At 39.1% G+C, this 21452-nt stretch overlaps 3 protein-coding genes across 4 annotated transcripts; 2 read left to right on the forward strand and 1 right to left on the reverse strand.

Annotated features, from left to right (window-relative positions):
- Positions 1–74: 74 nt before the first annotated feature.
- Positions 75–11351, reverse strand: LOC131302523 (DNA-directed RNA polymerase II subunit RPB1-like). Of its 2 annotated transcripts, none has more exons than XM_058329197.1 (14): positions 11082–11351; positions 9908–10171; positions 7939–8238; positions 7682–7840; positions 7350–7511; positions 7047–7270; positions 6817–6958; positions 6396–6731; positions 6018–6304; positions 5443–5701; positions 1750–4778; positions 1442–1531; positions 364–426; positions 75–275 (listed from the first exon to the last, which is right to left on the reverse strand). In XM_058329197.1, the coding sequence occupies exons 1-14, from the start codon at positions 11163–11165 to the stop codon at positions 152–154; spliced, it is 5523 nt and encodes a 1840-aa protein (XP_058185180.1). In that variant the 5' UTR covers positions 11166–11351; the 3' UTR covers positions 75–151. The 2 variants fall into 2 exon arrangements, with proteins under 2 accessions (XP_058185180.1, XP_058185181.1); XM_058329198.1 differs by having other exon boundaries at positions 76–275; positions 7047–7267.
- A 3574-nt stretch (positions 11352–14925) lies between these two features.
- Positions 14926–15710, forward strand: LOC131302535 (uncharacterized). The gene has a single exon (XM_058329219.1). It carries the CDS (start codon positions 15179–15181, stop codon positions 15557–15559), a length of 381 nt encoding a protein of 126 aa, XP_058185202.1. The 5' UTR covers positions 14926–15178; the 3' UTR covers positions 15560–15710.
- Positions 15711–18501: 2791 nt separating this feature from the next.
- On the forward strand, positions 18502–20453 carry LOC131302532 (uncharacterized). The gene is made up of 3 exons (XM_058329215.1): positions 18502–18936; positions 19685–19827; positions 19953–20453. The coding sequence occupies exons 1-3, from the start codon at positions 18694–18696 to the stop codon at positions 20095–20097; spliced, it is 531 nt and encodes a 176-aa protein (XP_058185198.1). The 5' UTR covers positions 18502–18693; the 3' UTR covers positions 20098–20453.
- Positions 20454–21452: the final 999 nt, after the last annotated feature.

A 21452-nucleotide genomic window follows, 5' to 3' on the forward strand; every position in this document is an offset into this window, starting at 1 on the left:
ACAGAATGCATTCATCAGACTGGAAACGTAAACCATGCTCAACAATTGAGTATCAAAGAACCGATCGTTGCGTGAATTACATTTACAGCTTTCGCCCATTTAAATCAACAAGTTTGGTGAATTTAGACTTAATTTTGTCTTCATCTCCCAGTTACATGTCAGTGCGCCCATCTTCCTTGTTGTTCTTCTTTTCCTGGTCACACATATCTAGAGTATATTGGCTGGTAGATGCCGGCGAGTACCCGGGTGCACTTGGTGAGTACCCCACAATTGGACTGCATAATAAGAACTTCATAACTGAACTACCGCACCTAAATCTCAATGAGTCGTAATTTCAATATAAACAAAGCAATTCATGCTCACCTGTACTGCAGAGAACTAGGACTATAGTCAGGACTTGCATCCGCAGATTCCGAGCTATGAAGGCTGTAAATAGAAGAGACATAGTTGCCAATCACAAAAAAAGAAGAATCATCTATTAAAGAAGTCAACATTAATCCTCTCTTGTAAACTAAGAAGCCCGGACACGTCTACCGGCCTCACTTATCTGTGTCCGACACGTGTAGGATACGGACATGACACTCTCCAGACACATGTCAAACACACCTAAATACTTGTCTAAATTTTTTGTAACATTTGTTTTAATACGACTCTTTGTGGACACTGAAGGACAAGTAGGTTACACTCTTGGGACACGTGAAGGACACATTAAGTGGTTACAATGTAATGGTTTAAACTTGACCTTGAGCTCAAAATTTCAATTCATGGTTAGTACATGAATACTTTACACAGTAACCGCTGACTTGTATATTCATAATGGTAATATTGGTTGTCGGTCTTATCTCCCTTTTTGATAGAATGATGTTTGATCTTTTATATAAATTCATGAAGTTACCTCTATATTAATGGGAAAATATATTTTATTTGGTGTGTCCCCAATGTGTCCGTGTAGTAATTTCTAAAGAAATGACGTATTTGTATTCGTTCAGCAGAAAAATGTGTGCTTTAAAACTGCTTTATGGTCCCATTTAACGACACGTTAGGCATATCTACTTGGAAATCTAAAAATAAGTATCAATCTCACAGCATAGAAGACATGGTATGTCCACGCACTATCTGAATGAACAACAAAAAGATGAACATGTGATAGAACAAAGCAATGAAGCAAGCGTTCTTTCATCTTATTGCTCACGCGCCACGAATAAAACTAAGAGAGACTGCAGCATGGTCAGGTTTTGTACCTCAATCAATCAAACTTAGTTTTGAACACGTGGTGAATTCAAAAATATTTTTGGGGGAAAAAAGAATGCGCATTCCCAGGAAGAATTTTGACAGAATCGAAACGAAAAAAAGGAGGAAAACATTTCATAGCATCAAATAAGACAACCAATATGAGAATATATGGAAAAGGAAAACGAAATAATGATGATGTAAAGCTTACCTGCTGGAACTTGTTGGGCTTGAGGGAGAATATGATGGGGAAGTCGGTGAATATGATGGTGATGTTAGTGAATATGATGGTGATGTTGGGCTGCAATAAAAGTTAGGCATCAGAACACAAATTGCATCAACAAGATAACAAATACTCAAAAGAGTCGAAACAAAAGAAGACAAACTAGCAACAAGAACTTCACAAACTAGCAATGGAAGATTGCTTGCTTGGCTATGATAAGTCACACACCATAAATCAATCAGAAAACGGCCTTCAAATGCATACATGAAACTCAAAAGGTAACCCTTATGACTCACCTGTAGTTTGGAGATGAAGGGCTGTAAACAGACAGCTTTGGACTGGTTGGTGAGTATTCAGGAGAAGGGCTATATGCTGCCGAGGGATTGCAACTTGGAGACGTAGGACTGTAGCTCGGGGAAGTTGGGCTATAACCAGGAGAGGTGGGGGTATATGCAGGTGACGTCGGACTGTATGATGGAGAAGTTGGAATGTAGGAAGGAGAGGTTGGGCTGTACGAAGGTGAAAAAGTTAGGGTATAAGGAGAGCTAGGGTTATAGGCGGGCGAAGTAGGGCTGTATGCAAGTGATGTTGGAATGTATCCTGGAGGGGTTGGGTTATATGATGGTGAGGCTGGGCTATAGTTTGGTGACGTTGAACTGTAGTTAGGAGATGAAGGACTGTACCAAGGAGAAGTTGGGCTATAATAACTAAGAGAGGTAGGGGTATAGATGGGAGAGGTGGGAGAATAAGATGTACTATCCGAAGAATATGCAGGACTGTACCCAAGAGAACTAGGTTTGTAAGTTGGGGAAGCAGGACTGTAAATTGCGGAAGAGGCGCTTTCGTATCTAGAAGTGGCGCTATACACAGGAGATGTAGGAATATACACAGGAGATGTAGGACTATATGGAGGAGGTAACGGGCTGTAGCCGAGAGATGATATGGGAGAAAAGGCCATTCCACCAACATATGGAGAAAACTGGGCATCCCTCTCTGGACTTAGTAAATAACTTGGAGACCTCAGTCCGTCGATATTAGGGGTTCCAATAAACGGCAAAAGGGAAGGAGTCATCCCAAAGTCCATTCCAGATTCCATATGACTGGGTAGCTGGAGCTCAACAACTTGTTTTAACATCTCATCATTAAGGTACAAAGCAAAGCCTCCAGTTCCAATGGGTGCAAGTTGACCCAGCATAATATTTTCAGTAACACCCTTTAAGCAGTCAGTTTCAGCATGTACTGCAGCATCAAGAAGGATGTCCACAGTTTCTTCAAATGAACACCTCATCAGGGGGCCAGTATCGTTCCGATTAATCCCATGACGAGTTATAGCCATCAAATAACCACGATAGGTCATGGTGTCACACAAGATCGCCAGATGTCTGTAATTCACGTAGGCCCCATCGAAAGATATAACAACCCTCAACTCGTCTAGCAAGGATCGACGAACTGCCTCGATTCCAAGAACTTCTATAGTTTCGGTCAAGTGATTGCTTCTTGTCCTTGTTGCATCAACATCTGCGTGACCCATAACTGCTAAAAGATTGACACCTTCTGTATCCAGCATCCACTCCTTTTTTGCCTCGAACCCTTCTTTATCATCAAACTTGCTCTCTGTAACTTCCTTCATGAAAACTTTATTGATATTTGGTATACCTCGAAGAGCCATTTCCGTCAACATATTACTCTCTATCTTTTTCAGGAAAACATCATCCTCAGCAGATTTGTCATGCAAATCTTCTTTTGGAGCTTCATCATTCATGATACGAATACGAAGGATTAGCTTTTCAGCATTGTCATCATTGAATATGCATGTCAGATCGTCACCAAACTCAAGATTGATCTTCTCCGCGATATCAGCCAAACTCAGCTTCTTGTCCACCATCATCTCACGATTCAACTCTATGCGAAGCATCCATGGTGAAATCTTCTCCGGATCAATCTCTTCATCAGGCATTTCATAGTAGGACTTAACAAAGTCAACATCCTCTTCAATGACAGTGCTCTTGGGGTCCGGATCATACCATACTTCTGTAGCTTGTGTGACACTCCGCAGATTAGTGTATTCCAGTGCACATTGGATATTCTTTGCCTTTTCCCTCGATTTATTCACTTCAGGCTTCAGGTACACAGAGAGAGATGGCGTTTTGATATTCTTAGCTACATTAATGATCTCTCTCAACCTTGGAACACCAAGAGTAACATTCTTGGCACTAACACCAGCATAGTGGAATGTATTAAGAGTCATCTGAGTAGCCGGCTGACCGATGGACTGTGCCGCAACACAACCTATCATTTCTCCAGGTGCTACTATTGACTGTAAGAAGCGAGCCTCTATTTCACCAATAACCCACTCAAATGCTTCCCGAGTAAGCCTGTATTCCTTCAACACCCTTTTACTGGCCAATGTGCTACGAAGCAAGATGTTGAGAAAGAGAGTTGCATTCCTCTGGGCTTCAATACTAATCAAATCATCACCAGGAACAACCTTAAGTCTCTCCTGAAGCTTGTCAACAGCTTCCACAATCTCCATCGGATGCATATCAGAACACTCCAGTGGGTTAATTTTAAAGGTCTTCTGTGCGTTCCATATCAATCTCTTGATATTAACTGGAAGTGCCCAAGAGCTATCACCCGTGGTTGCAATCTCCGTCGCAAGTTGGTATCTATCGTCTTCAAGTTTCTGAACTTCAGCATCAAACACATTATAAATCTCTGGTATCGTTTTCAAATCTTCGTTGTATTCAGATGCAATGTAATTTGGCTTCCAGTTTTCATCATCAAACTCATATCGAAAAGTAGCATCAAAATCTGATTTCTTCATTCTCAGAGTATCCAGCTGCTGTTTCTCTACCCACACTGCATCCATACCATCTTCCCCGTAGAGAAACTGAATCACATCCCCCAAAGAGTTCCTCACTGTTCCATCATATTTGACCATAATATCCTCCATAGCCTTCACCAATCGCCTTTGAATGTACCCAGTTTCAGAAGTTTTCACAGCAGTGTCTATAATACCTTCTCTGCCACCCATAGCATGAAAGAAGAACTCTTGTGCAGTCAACCCTCGTAGATATGAATTCTCCACAAACCCACGGCTTTCTGGACCGTAATCATCTACGGTAAAATGCGGCAGAGTCCGATCTCTGAACCCAAAAGGGATTCGCTTACCTTCAACATTCTGCTGCCCCACACAAGCAATCATCTGTGATATATTGATGAAACTTCCTTTAGATCCTGCGGTAACCATTGCCTTAAGATTGTTGTTCTCTGATAAGCTCTTCTGGGCACTACTCCCAGCAGCATCACGAGCCGCATTCAATGCCTGGAAACAGAGACCAACAGCCATTCAGTAAAATACTGGAAGAAAAAAAGAATGGTACCTTATGCCTCAAGGTGAATACATTTGTTTCTCAAACAAGATGATAAAAATACAGGATCAAATACAGGAAGGGTAAATACTGATTTTTATTTAGGTCTGGGGTCTGGGTGCAGTACAAGTATGGTTTACGACATGGGAAATACAATAAAATTTCCAACTAAGAATCAAATGCCCCTATGTCTATGGCTAATGTCTGTTAGTTATAAGATATGTTACCTGTCAAACACCGGAATCAACCATTAATCTTCTCCATTCTGCTATATTCCGTTAATCTTATCCATTCTACTATATTCCAATTACCACTGTGTACTTGCAAAAACATTCTTAACTAATATTCAGTTAAATCAACCAGTATGTTTGGCAATGCATCATATAAACACTATCTCTCTTGGAATTAATAAGGTAGAATGATTCATATCCTCATTGGTGAAAAAATGAAGTCCACAATTAGCTGCCATTACATTAAGGAAGTATTCCATCCCATAACAGACACATATGGACACCAGTTTTTTATGCTTATGAATGAGATAATGTGTGAGTAGATAATACGCGTTGTACATTTATTTACCAACTAGGTTACAGAACTCAAATTAATTGAGTTAAGCACCTCGTTGACTTTGTTTTCAAACGATTCCATCATGGTCCGTCCAGGTTCTGCCTCCAACTTCTTTTCTAGGGCAAGTCTGATAAGTTCTCTCACTTGAGTTTTTGCTTGAGATATAGTCCCACTGATTGTTTTCATGGTGGCAGAATCAGCAATTGTATCTCCAATCCCGATGCTAAAACCTTCCTGTAAAAGCCAGTAATTAACAAGCCACTGTGTATGTCCCAAAAATTTGCGAGCTGCATCTGGACCAACCTCTTCCCTGTATACACCATCTTTTCTTATCAGAATGTATATTCCACATATGCGACTTCAAGAAGTCAAAGATCTAATGTTTCAGCCATTGCTTGCATGACCGAGCATAATAGTTCTTAACTTGATATAAAAAAATAAATCTGAGATATAGCAAATGAAAAATATGTGCTGCACAATATGGATAAATGGGAAAACCCATCGACATGCAATCCTACAACTGTGATACCGATTTGGCTATTCCATACAATGCTAAATCTAGCCTCCCAAAAGTAAAACAACAATAATAACCCCAGAATCATAATTCACAAAGCATGCATACATACCAAATTACGTGAATAAGACTACCACCAGACGGCCCAAGTGTCTTCTTGCATAGGGTGCCAGAAAGTAGTTCTCCTTTCTCTATTAGAACTCGAGTATCTCCAGGAGTTATATGTTCTTTTTCAGTTTCCTCATGCCAGGCCGAATATCTTAGAAGATTTATCTGTTTTGGTATGATAAGGCTAAAAAGTTGTTTTCCTGTCCAAAGCGGCCTGGGTTTCAAAATTGCCGGAGCAGGTATTTTCCAGTCAAAGTCCTCCCACCACATCAAAATATTCATAAAAACATCCTGTAGAAGATAAAACACTAGGTCAGATTCAGACCTAAAATCCATGAAATTAAATAGCACTAAAATCCAATAATAACCATTTCAACTTTACCTTCTCTATGAAGGTATCCCTTTTAGTGATCTTGCGGCATCCTAATAGAGTATCCTGGACAATTCCAATTACAGGGCGATTGGACTGCGGTGACACAATGCATTTAGGCACCATCATAAGCTCCAACGCTTCAGCTCTAGTCTCAAGTGACTGGGGTACATGCATGTTCATTTCATCCCCGTCAAAGTCAGCATTGTATGGTGTAGTAACAGATAAATTCAGACGGAAAGTTGAGTGTGGCATAATCTTGATCTTATGGCCCATGATAGACATTTTATGAAGGCTAGGCTGTCGGTTGAACAGTACATAATCTCCATCATTTAAGTGTCGCTCAACCTGCATTAGTGAAAGCAGAGGCTAGTTACTGGTGATAAAAAGATACAAGATCTAAGTGAGAAGCATAAAATGTCATAGAATTTACCTTGTACCCAAGTTCAAGATGGTGATCGCTATTTTTCTTCAGGAAACGAAGATCAAGCCTTTGTCCATCATCCCTGATAATATATTTCGCACCAGTTTTGCCTGGTGGAGGATAAGGTCCATATCCAACAAGCTCCTTCAACCTAAATATAAGTGGACATATTACAGAAAAGGTTGCAGTAATAATAAGTAACAAAAGACGGTTGGACAAAAGAAAAACCAGTAAGAAACCTTTTGATGTTATAAGGGGTCACAGTTTCTGGATATGTGAGATTCAAGGCAATACTCCATGGCACTCCCAGTTCATCAATGTTAATATTTGGATCTGGTGTGATCACCGTCCGGGCAGAAAAATCAACCCGTTTCCCCATCAAGTTACCTCTGATCCGCCCTTCCTTAGACTTAAGTCTACTGCATATCGATTTGATAGGCCTACCCGATTGCTGTGTAGCCTGCTAAGTGTAGAGGTAGATGAAATTTTTGGTACATATAGCCAACTGTCAAGGAGTTTGGGAGTATGACAAGTAACCATACCCTTGGCTGCCCTGGCAATTCATTATCGAAATATGCAGCTATGTGAAACTGTAACAGTTGAGCAAACTCTGCGATGATGTGGTCAGGAGCTCCGTTCTTAACCTGTCGCCTTAGATTCTCATTGTGTCTGATAATCATAGCTAGTTGATGAGTTAAATCATCCTGCAAAAGAGCACAGAGTCAGAACGAACCCATGGACTTCAGGTCATAAGTTGAAAATCAATTACCTTCCCAACTTAATAGAAATTCATGGAATCGAGTCCAATATGGAATAAAAAACTGGAGACCGGTGTCCTTAACACATTTAAAGAATGCAACAAAAAGATTCTTGCCTCACTCCTGGATGAGCCATCCATCACGACTGATGGCCTCACAGGAGGTGGAGGTATTGGAAGAACTTGAAGAATCATCCAATCTGGACGAACGTATAAGGGGTTCAAGCCTAACAATTCAGAGTCTTCATCGCTTATTCTGCTCAGAACTTCTAAAACCTGAAAGACATGCAAGTATCATTTTGACGCTGTTCACAATGAAGTAGTAGGAAAAACAGGAGACGGGCAAGAAGCAATTTGCATCCAGAATTACTTACAGTTTTTGCAGAAAGTATTTGTTTCCGTTCTACTGGTTCAGCAAGCTGTTCTCGTTCAAAGTTTTTCTTTGTCCGAGCTTTGTATTCTGCAATCATATTCATGCCTTGAATGGTGATCTTGGGTTGCTGAGCACCACAACCACCAGGACTCTTACTAATTGGCTCTTCGGAATCTAGATTTTGGACCTCAATTTCATCACCACCTTCACATTTTGCTTTGTTCTTGCAAGCATCCAAAATTTTCTTAAGCCTATGTTTTGGGTTTCTTATTCTCAATGCTTGCTTGAAGTTGTGGTCCTCCTGCAGAACATTAGTTGTGTTACATGGTTTTTGCTTGCTTCCGAAAAACAAAAGAGACCACGTTTTGTTGTAATGTAAGAAAGCTCAAACTGGGAATCAGCTAACAACTACTACAATTTATCAGGTGTTTTGTGTCTTGGTTTTTTTGTTTCAAATATTTGGTGAGACAAACCAAGAACACATTCGGCGTATTATTATTTTCTTAATGCGCCAAATGTGTTCTTTGTTTGCTTCATCAAATATTTGAAACAAGAAAACCCACACGCACACACTCAAACACAACACAAAACACTAACAAAAGGGAGGCCTAATAATGAGCCACACAACCAATGCTAGAAAAATCTAAGGGAAGAATGTACTTCTTCTTCCCAGCCTATCTTTGTTAGGCACGTAGCCAATCATGGGAATGGCCGAGCAGAGGATACCCAAAACACGCCAAGGGGGGAAGAAGACAAACAAAGCAAGCAGAACCTCCACGATAAAATGTACAAATTGTGACCAACAAATTCTAGTGATCAGATGAAAACTTGAACGAGACAAGGGTTAATTCTTTGTGAAACAGATTCTTAACATATCATAAGGTTCCCGTGATTGAAAATTCACCGTCTTCTGAACCAACAAAACACAATTTTATCTATTTCAAATGGCAGAGCATTTCTTGTATGTGCTTTTGCTAGACAAACAAGTTTGAGGCACAACAGATGATGATCTAACAAAAATAAAATAGCGATAGCCAATTAAAAAATGTCTAAGTACATTGAGGGGCGATTTCCCGCACATTGTATCTCAATAGAACACCTAATCTTCTTCACCAGTAAGATAGAACGGGCATTTTGAACAAGGTGAACGGGTTTGGTGTCCTATACTGCCATGCATACATAGAAAAATGCATGACTTGATAGTAAGGGTGACCAACATCAGCATCCATCTGAACTGACCATAAAATTCCAGCACACCAGCGGATAAGATGCTATAATTCAAACAAGCCTGTTATATATTCCTTTAGATTCCATCTTTTAGAATAAACCTGAGAGATGGAACATTTTTTCTTTGGAATTTCAAGTAGGAAAACACAGCTAAAATGAACTCAAAATTCTACTTGTGTCTGGCTATTTCTTGTACCAATTATACCTACAGGCTACAAACACATAATTCTAGTTTCTCAAACTCACACGATTATTAACTGGTGGAGTATTCATTAATTGCTACATAGTTTTTTCCTTTTTCAACCCCTGTCCATCTCCTCTCAGCTGCTCCTGTTTTCGCTTGAGAACACTCCAGTTTGATTTCTTGGTATTTCCCCTCATACTGCACTATCAACTTCTAGGATAATCCCATCAAAACAAAAGAGGTATGCATCGCACCCCATTGCTTATTCACGATAGTTTCGACATGTAAACTAATTTACGACAGAATGTAACAATCAAGTGTTTATGGTGTTTATGGCAAAAGAGGAATTCTAATCAATTGACTCATTTGTGTATCTATTTTTAGGATCGATTCAATTTTTTGAATTCCTCAGCATTTTCTTCGGGTTTATAGCATAGCACATCATTTTAGCTAGAGGTCACCAATAATTTCAATCACCCAACATTAAAATCCCGAATTCGTCCTCACATGTATATCAAAGACATGTATGCAGTATATGAACTGTTTGGGGGTAACACACCTCTTCGGCTAGTAATTTGGAACAATTGAAGCAAACACAGCGCATGATACTCAGCACAGTCTTCATAAACCCAATATGGAACATTGGTATAGCGAGCTCAAGGTGGCCAAAATGCCCAGGGCATTCAGCCATGCTCCCCGTGCAAGTCTCGCACTTCATCCTCCTATCAATAGTGCCGAGCCGAGGATCGCTCAGGCCGCCTACCTTCGGCCTGCCCTTCTCCATGGTCTCGCCGTGATGTATTTCCGCCACCGACATTTGCCTCTGCAGCAGAAACAAGTTGAAAAATGGTAAACAGAACAACTCCTGAAGCAAAAAACCGAATGACGTGGGGATGGAGCCTCTCCAGTATGGAAATTTCAGATTGTTATGCTGACAAATCGACAAAGCAAGAAGCACATAAAGCGCGAAAACCTATCAATTACTAAGTAAAGAATGAAAAAGGAAACACATAAATTTGTAGTGATTTCTCACTTATGTAAAGAAAGCAAACAATGCAAACAGAAAAACACATAAATTTGTAAGGATTTCTCATTTATGTAACCGTACTTTCACTATGTATGCAATAAATGAACATCAAAACCACCATAGTGAACCCGATGAATGGCTGATAAACAAATCAAGCTATCCAAGTTTGTGCCCATTCAGTAAAAGCTTGTTCAAAATCGATTTGTTGCATAGTCAAATCAAATTTGAAGAAGCTACTACTCCATATCAGCTCGCTCGTGTTCGGCTCGATTAAAGCTCATTTGAGATAGACTTGTTTCACAAATAAGCTAAATCTTTAACACATTACGAAACTCGTTAAGTTATCAAACCAAGTTGGTTTGAACAACTACTCGACTTAATCAACAAACACTTCACAAACCCTTTTTTTTTTTTTTACCGGCAACGCTTCACAAAAACAGGTATGAACAATGAGGACACTATATAGATTCAAACTCATCCAAGCAAAATGGCAATCTAAAACCCAACGAGAGTTCACAAACCCTTACTTTTTCAACAGCAACACTTCACAAACACAACACCGTACTGCTACGAAAGTAATCGAGTGCATGACTAAATTCAGACTCATCCAAGTAAAACGGTCCCCAAAATAACCGGACAGAATCTCATCCCAAACAACACCGGAAAAAGGCAAAGCAGAACAGAGAGACGGTGGTCGGAAGTTTACGATTTCGTCGGGGCTGAGGATGCCGAACTGGACGGCGGAGACTTTCTCGACCTCCGCCGGAGAGTACGGGAACCGGTCGTCCATGGAGAAACTTGGTCTGTATCCACCAAGCTAGGGTTTCAATTCCTGAACCGTTTTCCCCAAAATTCCAAATCCTTGAGTTTTTTTACCGGTAAAATTGATTCCTGTTTGTACCGTTTTAGATTTTCTTTGTTTCAATTTACAGTTGGTTTATGTGTTTTCAGAAGATTATGGGTCTTCTCTCTCTCTCTCTCTTATTGGGAGGAGGAGACTCTTGAAAGAAAATGAGGTTGAGGGCCTCGGAGGGGTATTTATAGAGGGAAATGCCGTCCAAAACGCGTGTTGATCCATTCCTTGATTGACAAGAAAAAATTTATGCGAATTTTTTTCCAAAATAAAATAACCGGCACAAATAATAAGTGGGAGCACAGGCTTCGAGTTTCGCCGTGGGAGCAATGGGTTCGAGTTTCGTTGTTAGCGTTTGGGATTCAGTGTTATGGATAGCTTTTGAAATTTATTGTGGACACCACTAGCTTCCGCTGATATATACAATATTAAAAAACAAAAAAAAAAACAGTACTGATCGAATTGTGGGACTTTTTTTGTGGTTTCACACAAATAATTCAAGTCATTCAGAGACCAAATAATTTTTAGTATATGATTTTCTCCATATTCTTGTAAACTTATTTTTCTTCTTCGTTTTGTGTGTTTTGTTTTGTCTTCTCTGAATTTTTGTTAAGCACGATAATTTTTTAACACGACTAAGTGTCTATCTTTTAAGATGATTGGATTAAACACCTATATTATTCTATCAAGCTGATATTTTTTTTCTAATATGGTTGAAAAAATATTTTAAATTTAGTGAATAAATTATATAACTCATGTAGAACCCCTGAGTGATAAAATCTTGCAACAATCCCAAGGAGTTATCAAGTGATCTTAATTTGAGACTTAGGTGTTTGTTTTACCTTAAGGTTTCAGGTTTGATTTTCCCTGCCAAAAACTCTTGGGGTCACCTCACCCCATGCATACAGCTGCGGAAGAGTCTGTAAGGATTAGTCTGAAGTGCGAGCTAACCAAGAATACCTTGCATTACCAAAAAATAATAATAATAAAATAAAAATAAATAAAGTCCTGCAATGCCAGCATTGGTACAAGTATTGTTTGCTTATTTGTACCGGGTATATTCCTCGTCAAGTCAAACTTCTTTTGGTAAAAAAAAATTCCCCTCGTTATTTAACACCATTACACCAAATCTTCCTAAATATTTGATTGAAGCATGGTGTCTAGATTTGATTTTAGAATCTAGAATCTTTGATCGTGAACAAAAAGTTAAATGAGGCTTCGTTCCGGAACCAAAAAAAAAGTTCTTATTTTTTAAAAAGACAATTTCAAGCTAAAAAATTATGGGCTTATTGAAATCTAAAAATATGTAATATGGATCTTGTTTGAAAGATCTCGATGAGATCTTTTATACAATGCAAAAAAAAATTAAAAAACTATTTTTCATTTACTTTATTTTAGAGTTTGAAAATGTGAAATAAACTGTTTATTTTTTAAGAAGGTTTCTGGAACGGGGCCTGATTCAACAAATAACAGTAGTACTAACTTTTTTTTGAGGGGTAAAAAAATTTCATTAATCCTTAAAATAAACAAATAATAGTAACAATATTATTATGAAGCTGATTTTTTTTAAGACTAGATTGAAAATTATTTTAAAATTAATTAACCACTAGAATTATTTGCATAATATAATTTATAGACCATTGGTATGGACTAATCGGTACCCATAGTCTTGTATCGGGCATTCCTCGCATTTTAAAAACGCGAGGTGGTTGAGCCAAGTGGAGTATGCTTCTCTGCAAACTGTCATCAAATTGCACACGGTGCAGTTGAGTTTTTTTTGCCATTTACCGGATCAATAATTGGTTCCGACGATATTGTAAATTTCGTTGAAACGCCAACCGGCATAAGTGTAATTTAAAATCATGTTACCAATTAATTAATATGTAAACCAAATTTTAAATTAAAAAAAAACAGTTCTAAACAGTAGTTGTAGTTTGGTGGTTCTGTGTGCGGAACACCAATTAGATTTGTTTTTAACCCTTTTACAGGTCTTCAATCATCATGATCTTAAACCGCTTACTTTGTCAACCTGATAACGTGTCTCTCTCTCTCTCTCTCTCTCTCTGACCCGGAAGAAATCGCCGCCCCGCATCTCTCTTTCCCCTCCTCCCCATGGTTTTACACCCTAATGGGTGACCGGAGGGGAGGGATTTCTCCCATTTGTGAGGTTATTCCATCTTCCGATCTTAGATTTCAAAGGTTTTCTCTCCTTCCCCCTTCACCCTCATCATCCTCCTCCCTAAACCACCATCCGCCACCCCTCCTCCACCTCTTCTGTCGTGTTGTCCGACGGTTTTTGGAGGTAGTGCCTTATAGATCGTGGTCACCGGAGGTTTCCTCCCCCGTCGAAGTAGGAGATCTAGATTGGTGAATGAAATTTGCTCGGGTACAGCGAACTCCGTTCGGTTCCATTACCAAATTTTCTCTTTTTTGTTCTTTTCTTTGGTGTTCTTCCCGTTTGTGGGGCTTCTATCACACTTGTGTGGGTATTTTTGGTTGTTTTATGTAGTGCTCCGACTGTTTAGAGCAATGGATTTAGTTGGAGTTGGGTGTAGTTGTTGGATTGAGTCATCTCTTGTTTGGTTTCTTGATCTCTTGTTTAGGTATGGAGTTTTCTCTTGATGTATTGATCTGTATTCCGTTCCGGTGATAATCTGTGGATGCCGTATGAATTTTATAAATGGGTATGCTTCTTTCGTTGAAAAAAAAAAAACTAAAGAAAGTAGTGAAAAATAAGTATTTATTATGTGAATTAAAAGTAATGTATTATGAGAGAATGACTTGTCTCCTAAAACAAAAAATAAATACTTACAAAATAAAAATCTTAGCGGAACGGGGCCTTACAGTATTACACTACATTAATATTAAAAAAAATTAACATTTGTGCCCGTTCGATGCACGATATAAAAAAAAATCACATTAGTTTTTTTCGGCTCTGTGTATCAAACGTGCACCACGCTAATTGATAAAAAAAAATACTTTAATATTTTTTTCAGTCCCGTGTTCTATGCACGCACATTGATCTCATTCTATGCACTGAAAGACATATGCATGTAAAAAATGAATTTAGAGTACCACATGACGATACCGGGATCATAAATTAATTTTTCCTCCATATTAAACCCCATCCTCCGGTCCTCTCCCTCTCTATTTTTTTTTATAAACAAAAAGAATAAAAAATCTCGAAAAGGAAAGAGTCAAAAATCTAGAAAATTAGAAAGAGGGTTTGAATGGTTTTAAAGGCAAAACACATAGGTACATACATCGCATACATTTGCGTTTTTGACCCATCTCAGGTTCCAAAATGGGTTGTTTAGGGCTTCTATAAAAAATAAACTTTATCCGAAATCAGTAAAGGTATATACGAAACATCTAACTTTTTTTCATAAACTAAGCCTAAATTATGAAGCAAAGTTAGATATTTTACAAGCATTTTTATTGTTATTGGATTGAGTTTATTTTCTACAGAAACCCTAAACAAACCATTTTGAATGAAATAAGCGACTTGAATTATTTTTTTAGGAGTCGATATGGATCCAAAAAGCCGATGTATGTACCTATGTGTATGTACTCAATACTCATAGACTTTTCGCAAAAGGAAAGAGTCAAAAATCTAGAAAATTAAGAAATAGAGATTTGGATGGTTTTAAAAGCAAAATCACATTTCCTTATACTATTGATATCTAAAATACGTATGTACGTAATGTAATGTACTATATATCTATGTGTATATAATCATAGACTTTTCGCGAAAGGAAAGAGTCAAAAATTAAAAAAATTAAAAAAAAAAGAATTTGGATGATTTTAAAAGCAAAATCATTTATATAAATTATATTTGCTTATAGTAGTATGTATTGATGTAAAAATCCCCGCGTTTCCTCCAAATCTCCCTCCCCCTCTTCATCGCTCTCTCTCTCTCTCTCTCTCTCTAACAGCCAACAGGGTCATCAATGGCATCAATCTACAACTGCATCGAATGCGGAAACAACCTCAACCTCCACACCAACCACCTCTACCCACCGGACTTCTACTTCGAGGCCGGCAACAAAGGCACCCTCTCCTTCGCCGTCGTCGACGCCACCAAATTCAACTTCGAGAAAGAGGACAAGATCATGCCCTTCTTCGAAACCCTCAATTACTGGGGGATCCAGCGGAAGAGGGTCAAGATCAAGTGCAGCTGCTGCGGCCGCCTCGTGGGTTACGTGTACGACGATGGCCCTCCGTTGACGGATTCCCCTGGGCAGTTCCATTTTGGCCCCAGTCAAGTCGTCCCTAGGGCTCCGAGGTATCGATTCAAGAATAAGGCTCTTCGGATCACTCACGAAACTTGACCAATTTTCATGAATCTGTACTGGGTTTGGCTTCGATTGACAGGATTTGGTGGGTATGGCAATTATACGCTTATCTCTTTGTAAAATAATATATATGTGCGTGTATGATGATGTTGAATGAAGTGCTTTTGCACCTGGTTGAGACTTCCAATTTTCTTGAGATGCATTCGATTGTGTTTTTTTCTGTTTTGAAAAAGAGGGTCGCGATTGTGGTTTATGCGTACATTTGTGTTCAAGCACATCTTTCGTGATGGACCATTGTAGGATTTGCTGTATTTATTTTTGACAGAAAGTAGCTCATCCCTTTAAAACAATACTGTTCACCCTCACCCTATTCACCATCGGGGCCGGGATCGGGATGCTGCCGAGGAGCTCCCAGCTGAGCGGGGTGCAGAGCGGTCGATCTGGCCGTTCATCACGGCACAGACGACTCAGGTAGCACGTATAGCTCCGAGCCGTCGATTGCCAAAATGAGCGGTGGCCGGATCGACCGCTCTGCATCGCTCTACAGGCAGCATCTCTTATTCCCAAGAGGGTATACAAGTTCCACTTTGATAATTAGAATCATTTATCTTTTGTCTTGAATTGTTCTTTTGTCTTGAATTGTTCCAACAGATGTTTCATGGTAATTTTATAAAAAAATAATACGTTAAAAATATAGTCGATTTGTTCTAATTTATGATTTTCATAGTTCATTATGATTGTAATTATTAAGCGCCAGTTTTCATGGTCGATTTGTAGAAATAATCCTTGAAAAAAAATGAACGATTTGAATATATCCCATATTCCGGAAAATATGTTTCATAGTCGAAAATATTCATGAATATCATCACCGTCTTCTGAAAACATGTTTTATGATGCAGAAATAATTCATGAAGAGAATGATTGATTTGAATATCCACTACGTTCTTCATGATAATTTTACAGAAATAATCCCCGCCTCTGTTCCCTCTTCCTCATTTCGCTTCTGAAAAATTGGATGTATAATTGCACATGTGAAATCCTCTGGAAACAGCGGTCCAGAATTTTCGGCGTATGGTGCTAGCCATCATTCATTTCAATAGAAATTCTCAAATTCATTTAATTGAACCAAACACAAAAATGAACGTCAATTAGTCGGGTCTTCAAAAAAATTTGGCAATTTGTTACTACTACTTTTATCGATCAAGTTGTGTTACAATTAGTAGTTGACGCAGTGGTAGTCACTTCGAATTTTGTCCTATATCCCGCTAGTGGATGATGGTGGTATTTTCATCAATGTTGCCTACTTATAATACACTAAAAACTCATTCATCAAAAAGTTTGCATTATGATATCGAAGAACCCAAGACATAGAAGCCCCCAGCGCGTCCTTGTAGCTCTCAAATTGCCATAAGCCTGTAGTTCTGGGGCTGTTTGACCCGGACAATCTATTCCCGTTATTAAAGACGTGATTAAGTCGTTAGCGTCGATATATTGGTTGGTCTTATAGTCAGAATCTCGTACTTAATACGGGAACACTAATACTGCTATCGGCGTAGTCCATCTGCAAAACTTTTCCTGCAGATTGAGGAATAACTTATTTGATCTGGTTGCCCTGTTGCTCTCATAGGAGTACACCATTAGACTTAGACCCTAGTCACTCCAAAGAATGCCATCCCTGCAGTTTAATAGATGATTCTACTCTTTGTTTTTTGGATTGGTTGTCCATTTGGTGTATGAATATCGACTCCGTTGAGTAACGAAACAATTCACAAATCTAAAAGACTTCTACGACGAAAAGGCTCCTTTCGCTTCTTTGTTTTTAGTATTTTTGCGCTCCTGCTACGGTTAAACGGCTCCTAACTCTCCTTCCTTCCTAGATTACCTCCTCGAATAGTGACCTCTCACGCAAGAAGCAATCGATGCTTTCTTCCTCATCTGTTGACCCCTTACAGTCAACATACTTCTTTTTTCCTGCTCTTACTCTTGAAGCTGATGTTTCACCAGTCAGATTCAAGGATTTCCAAACCTGCCATTCGGGATTGAGAGATGAGAATGGATATGGCAAAACATGGGTGCAGCACCCTTGCCTTTTTCTTGGCAAAACGACACTATTGGTTGCTCAAAAATAGAAATGGCAACGACAAAATGGTATTCACCGGTGTGGATGCTCCAAGGGTTTTGTTTTTGTTTAATTCTGACTGAAGAATTTCTGATGTCATTTACCACATAAATAAACTTCACCGTAGAAAGGCAACTCCTTTCTGCTTACATCTACCAATCAGAACCTCTTTTCTTCGACACATTCATAGTTGACCTTGAACCCTTGTTGTCCCAGATATTTTCGGGGCCCAAAGCTAACTTTTAAAGTTGGACGCCCTTATATACTTTACGAGCACATAAAATAAACAACAAATGAATCTAAAAAAAGAAAAAGTAGTAATAAGGTAAGTAGATTAAATTATCGAAAGTAGTTATCATTACAAGAACATAAAAGTATCACTTAAATATCACTCTTCTTGCATTTTTAGCAGCAAAAGTAGTAATTACACTAGCATAATAAATCTTTTAGATTCATAATGAACTTTATTTTCTTGTACTAGTATAACACCGTATAAAATTTGGGGGCCCCTAATTTTTTTTTTTTAAAAAATGGGGGACCCAAGACGCAAGCCTTCCTCTTCTTCCGTCAGCAACAGGCCGGCCTTGAAGCTCACATTGTGAAATTCCACCTAACGGTTGGGAAACAAGGTCCAGCCTTTAGCGGTAAAAGTAGTAATTACGTTAGCATAATCAATCTTTTAATCTTTTAGATTCATCATGGACTTATTTTTCTGTACTAGTATAACATGATATAAAATTTGGGGGGCCCTAATTTTAGGGGAAAAAATAGGGACCCAAGACGCAAGCCTTCCTCGCCTTCCATTGTCAGCGACAGGCCGGCCTTGAAGTACACATTGTGAAATTTCACCTAACGGTTGGGAAACAAGGTCCAACCAATCAGTCATTTCGTAAAAGTTAGGTAGGATTAGTAGCTCCATACAAGTAGCGATCATCAGTGTAGACATCCTTCACTTTGAGACTTTTCATCTTTATCTCCTGTCCTATAGCAATTGCAACCTTGTGACACAAGCAGAACCGAGAGAGTGAATTAGGCAGGAGGGTGCGTGGGGATGAAGCAAATGGAGGTGGGAACTGAAAGTGGTGATGCGAAGTTGAAAGGGGCCGCCCCTCCGCCGCCTCCACCTCCTCTGCCGCTGCCGAATTTCTGGGCCAAGACGAAGCCTGCGGCGTCTACGGTGAGTGTGACGAATCAAGAGATTGCGAGGTTTTGGAGGCAGAAGCGGATAGATGAGGAAGACCATCTCCTCTCTGCTATTAAGGCCGCAGCCCGTATCCGGGCACGGAAACTCACGGTAAGGTTTACTTGTGATTCAATGCTTGTTAAATCACAGAAGGATTTGACTGACTAGAATTTGTTAAGAAGTTTTTGGGTGCAAATTGGGTACTGCGTTGCACATCCTTGCCATCCAAACGTGTTTTGGACGGTCTAAATCCGAGCACTCTCTCTCCTACTCAACCAACCACTCTCTCTCCTCTTTCTTGGCCTCTAAATCTTGGCCGTCCAAAACACGTTTGGACGGCTCGAATGAGCGCTCGAGTACACGTGGACTATACCCAATTTGCACCCAAAAAGTTGTCGGCTTTGTTTGTTTGATATCTCTATTGTATGAATACAAATACCCTTTTTATCTGGTCAGAAAAAAGAACACCCTCTGTCAAGTGTTGGAATTGGAAACAAGGACAGAAGCAAAATTTGAACATTCCAGTGGCGAATGTACAGACAGTAAAAAATAAAAAATTAGCCGAACCGAATTAATTAGAACAGAAGGCTTGGTTTGGCTGATTGGTAATGTATAGACAGTGAAATTGATGAACAAACATATATTGAATCTAAGCGGGGAAAGCGCTACGTAATCTACTAATCTTTACATGATGTAACCAAATCCTACTATAATAACGGGTTATGTTGGAACTTGAGGGGGGCGGTCGCCCTTGCTCATCAGCCCCTTGATACATCCCTAATTGAAAACAGCCTCTTTAAACACGGTTGTTGAAATGTAACACCAACGCACCGTTTAACATGAGATTTCTCCTTGACAGGAGGAAGACTACAAGCTCTTCGAAGAGGCTCTGAAGGAGGATCAAGAAAGTAAGGAAGATGGTGCCGCTGCTGCCACCACCACCGCCAACTCCAGCAAAACAGACGAGATTAGCAAAGAGCTTCGTGTCGGAATAAAGGACTGGTAACTTCGACGCAACTCCAGACATGTTCAATGTGATTCATAGATGTATGCATTATGCATACCTCCAATAATGAGATGATACATTTTTTTGTTAACACAAAGAATTGCTCAATCGACAATTGCAGGTGGACAAAGAGCAAGTATGCGTACTTGAACCAACCAGCCATCGAGTCGATGGATCCACCCAAGCACCGAACCTCCGCTTACATTCCAAATTTTTGCAACTACAAGCCTGCTCCTCCGCCAACCGCCTCATTTGGCGTCTTTTAGATTAGTTTGGACTACTTAAATTGATTGAACTGTCGTTCGTATGGCGTGCTGAGAACGGTTTGCTGAACATGTAACAGTTTGCAGAAGTTCACTTTTTTCCTTGTTTGCCGCATTTTCTTTGATTTCTGGTGGGCAAGTCTTTGCCTATAGGACTCCGTAAATGGAGTAATTATTCAGTGCCCGAGAGCAACGTCACGTGGCATTGTTCGAGGAGCACCAATAGTTTTTTCCTGTGAATGATCGCTGAAATGGATTGAGATTTGTTTGTACTAGCTTATAGCCCTTTTCTTGACTGGGCTTGGTAATTGTTAGCATCAATAGAAGGAAGTGAATAAGATCTCAAATTTTGTTGATTATCCGGCCATGCCATTGCCCATTTGCATTAAGTAACCAAGACGAGAAGCCAGATCCCTAACACTGACAGTGGAGTAAATAGGGCTCCACTAGTGGACGGAAGATTCATCTTGAGGAATTGTTCATTTTGAGGTCTCAAAAATTCTGGGCACGGTCTTCAATAAATTTTCTCTATCTATTTCTCTCCATTTGTTACTATCAAAAATCTCCCTCAAAACTCATACCGAACAGGATCCAGCTCAGGCACAATAGCTACAAGAGGAAAGTTCCAAACAAACTTCACATGTGGACTTTCTCTCTACAAAAGTCTGACTTTAGATTAAAAAAAAAAAATGCCATTTTTTTTAATGGATTTTGGCAACTTGCAATTGAATTGATCTAAAAGCTTTGACCACAACCTCTACGTCACCAACCACATGCAATATTTTTTTAATCTAAACAAAACAAGATCTTGAATATTCAGCTCGGCCCAAAGTAAGGTTCTATTTGAAACTCAAAGAAAAGAAAGGAAAATAAAGAAAAATTAAAAAAAATTTCCTTCTATTATTTGGTTGGAAGAAAAATAAAGAAGAAAATAAAAATTTTAAATTTAGTAAATAGTAAATTTTTTCTCCCATTTTCCTTCTCTCTTTTTTTCTTATGTTCCAAACGAAGTCTAAATTTACCCAATCAGATGTTGGCAATGTTATATGGTGATTCAACAATTAAATCCTTTCTCTTCGCTGCGAATATGGAAAAAGAAAAATTAAATTATTACCATGGGTGTGCAATAGTTTTCCAAGACAAAATTAACGTAAAAGATCCGGACGAAGATATGTCTAAAGTATTCCACTTCTATATTATCTGCGTGTATCAAATGACTCTAAACACATTTAGTTGCTTTATCCGTATTTTGGGTAGTCATTGAAATGAGAAAATAGTATACAGAAAAGAAGAAAACGGATACAAGATCGACCCGAGGATGCTGCCGAGCAGCTCTCTATCAAGTGGGTGCAGAGCGG

Source organism: Rhododendron vialii, chromosome 10a (assembly GCF_030253575.1).
Source record: "Rhododendron vialii isolate Sample 1 chromosome 10a, ASM3025357v1".
NCBI lineage: Eukaryota > Viridiplantae > Streptophyta > Magnoliopsida > Ericales > Ericaceae > Rhododendron > Rhododendron vialii.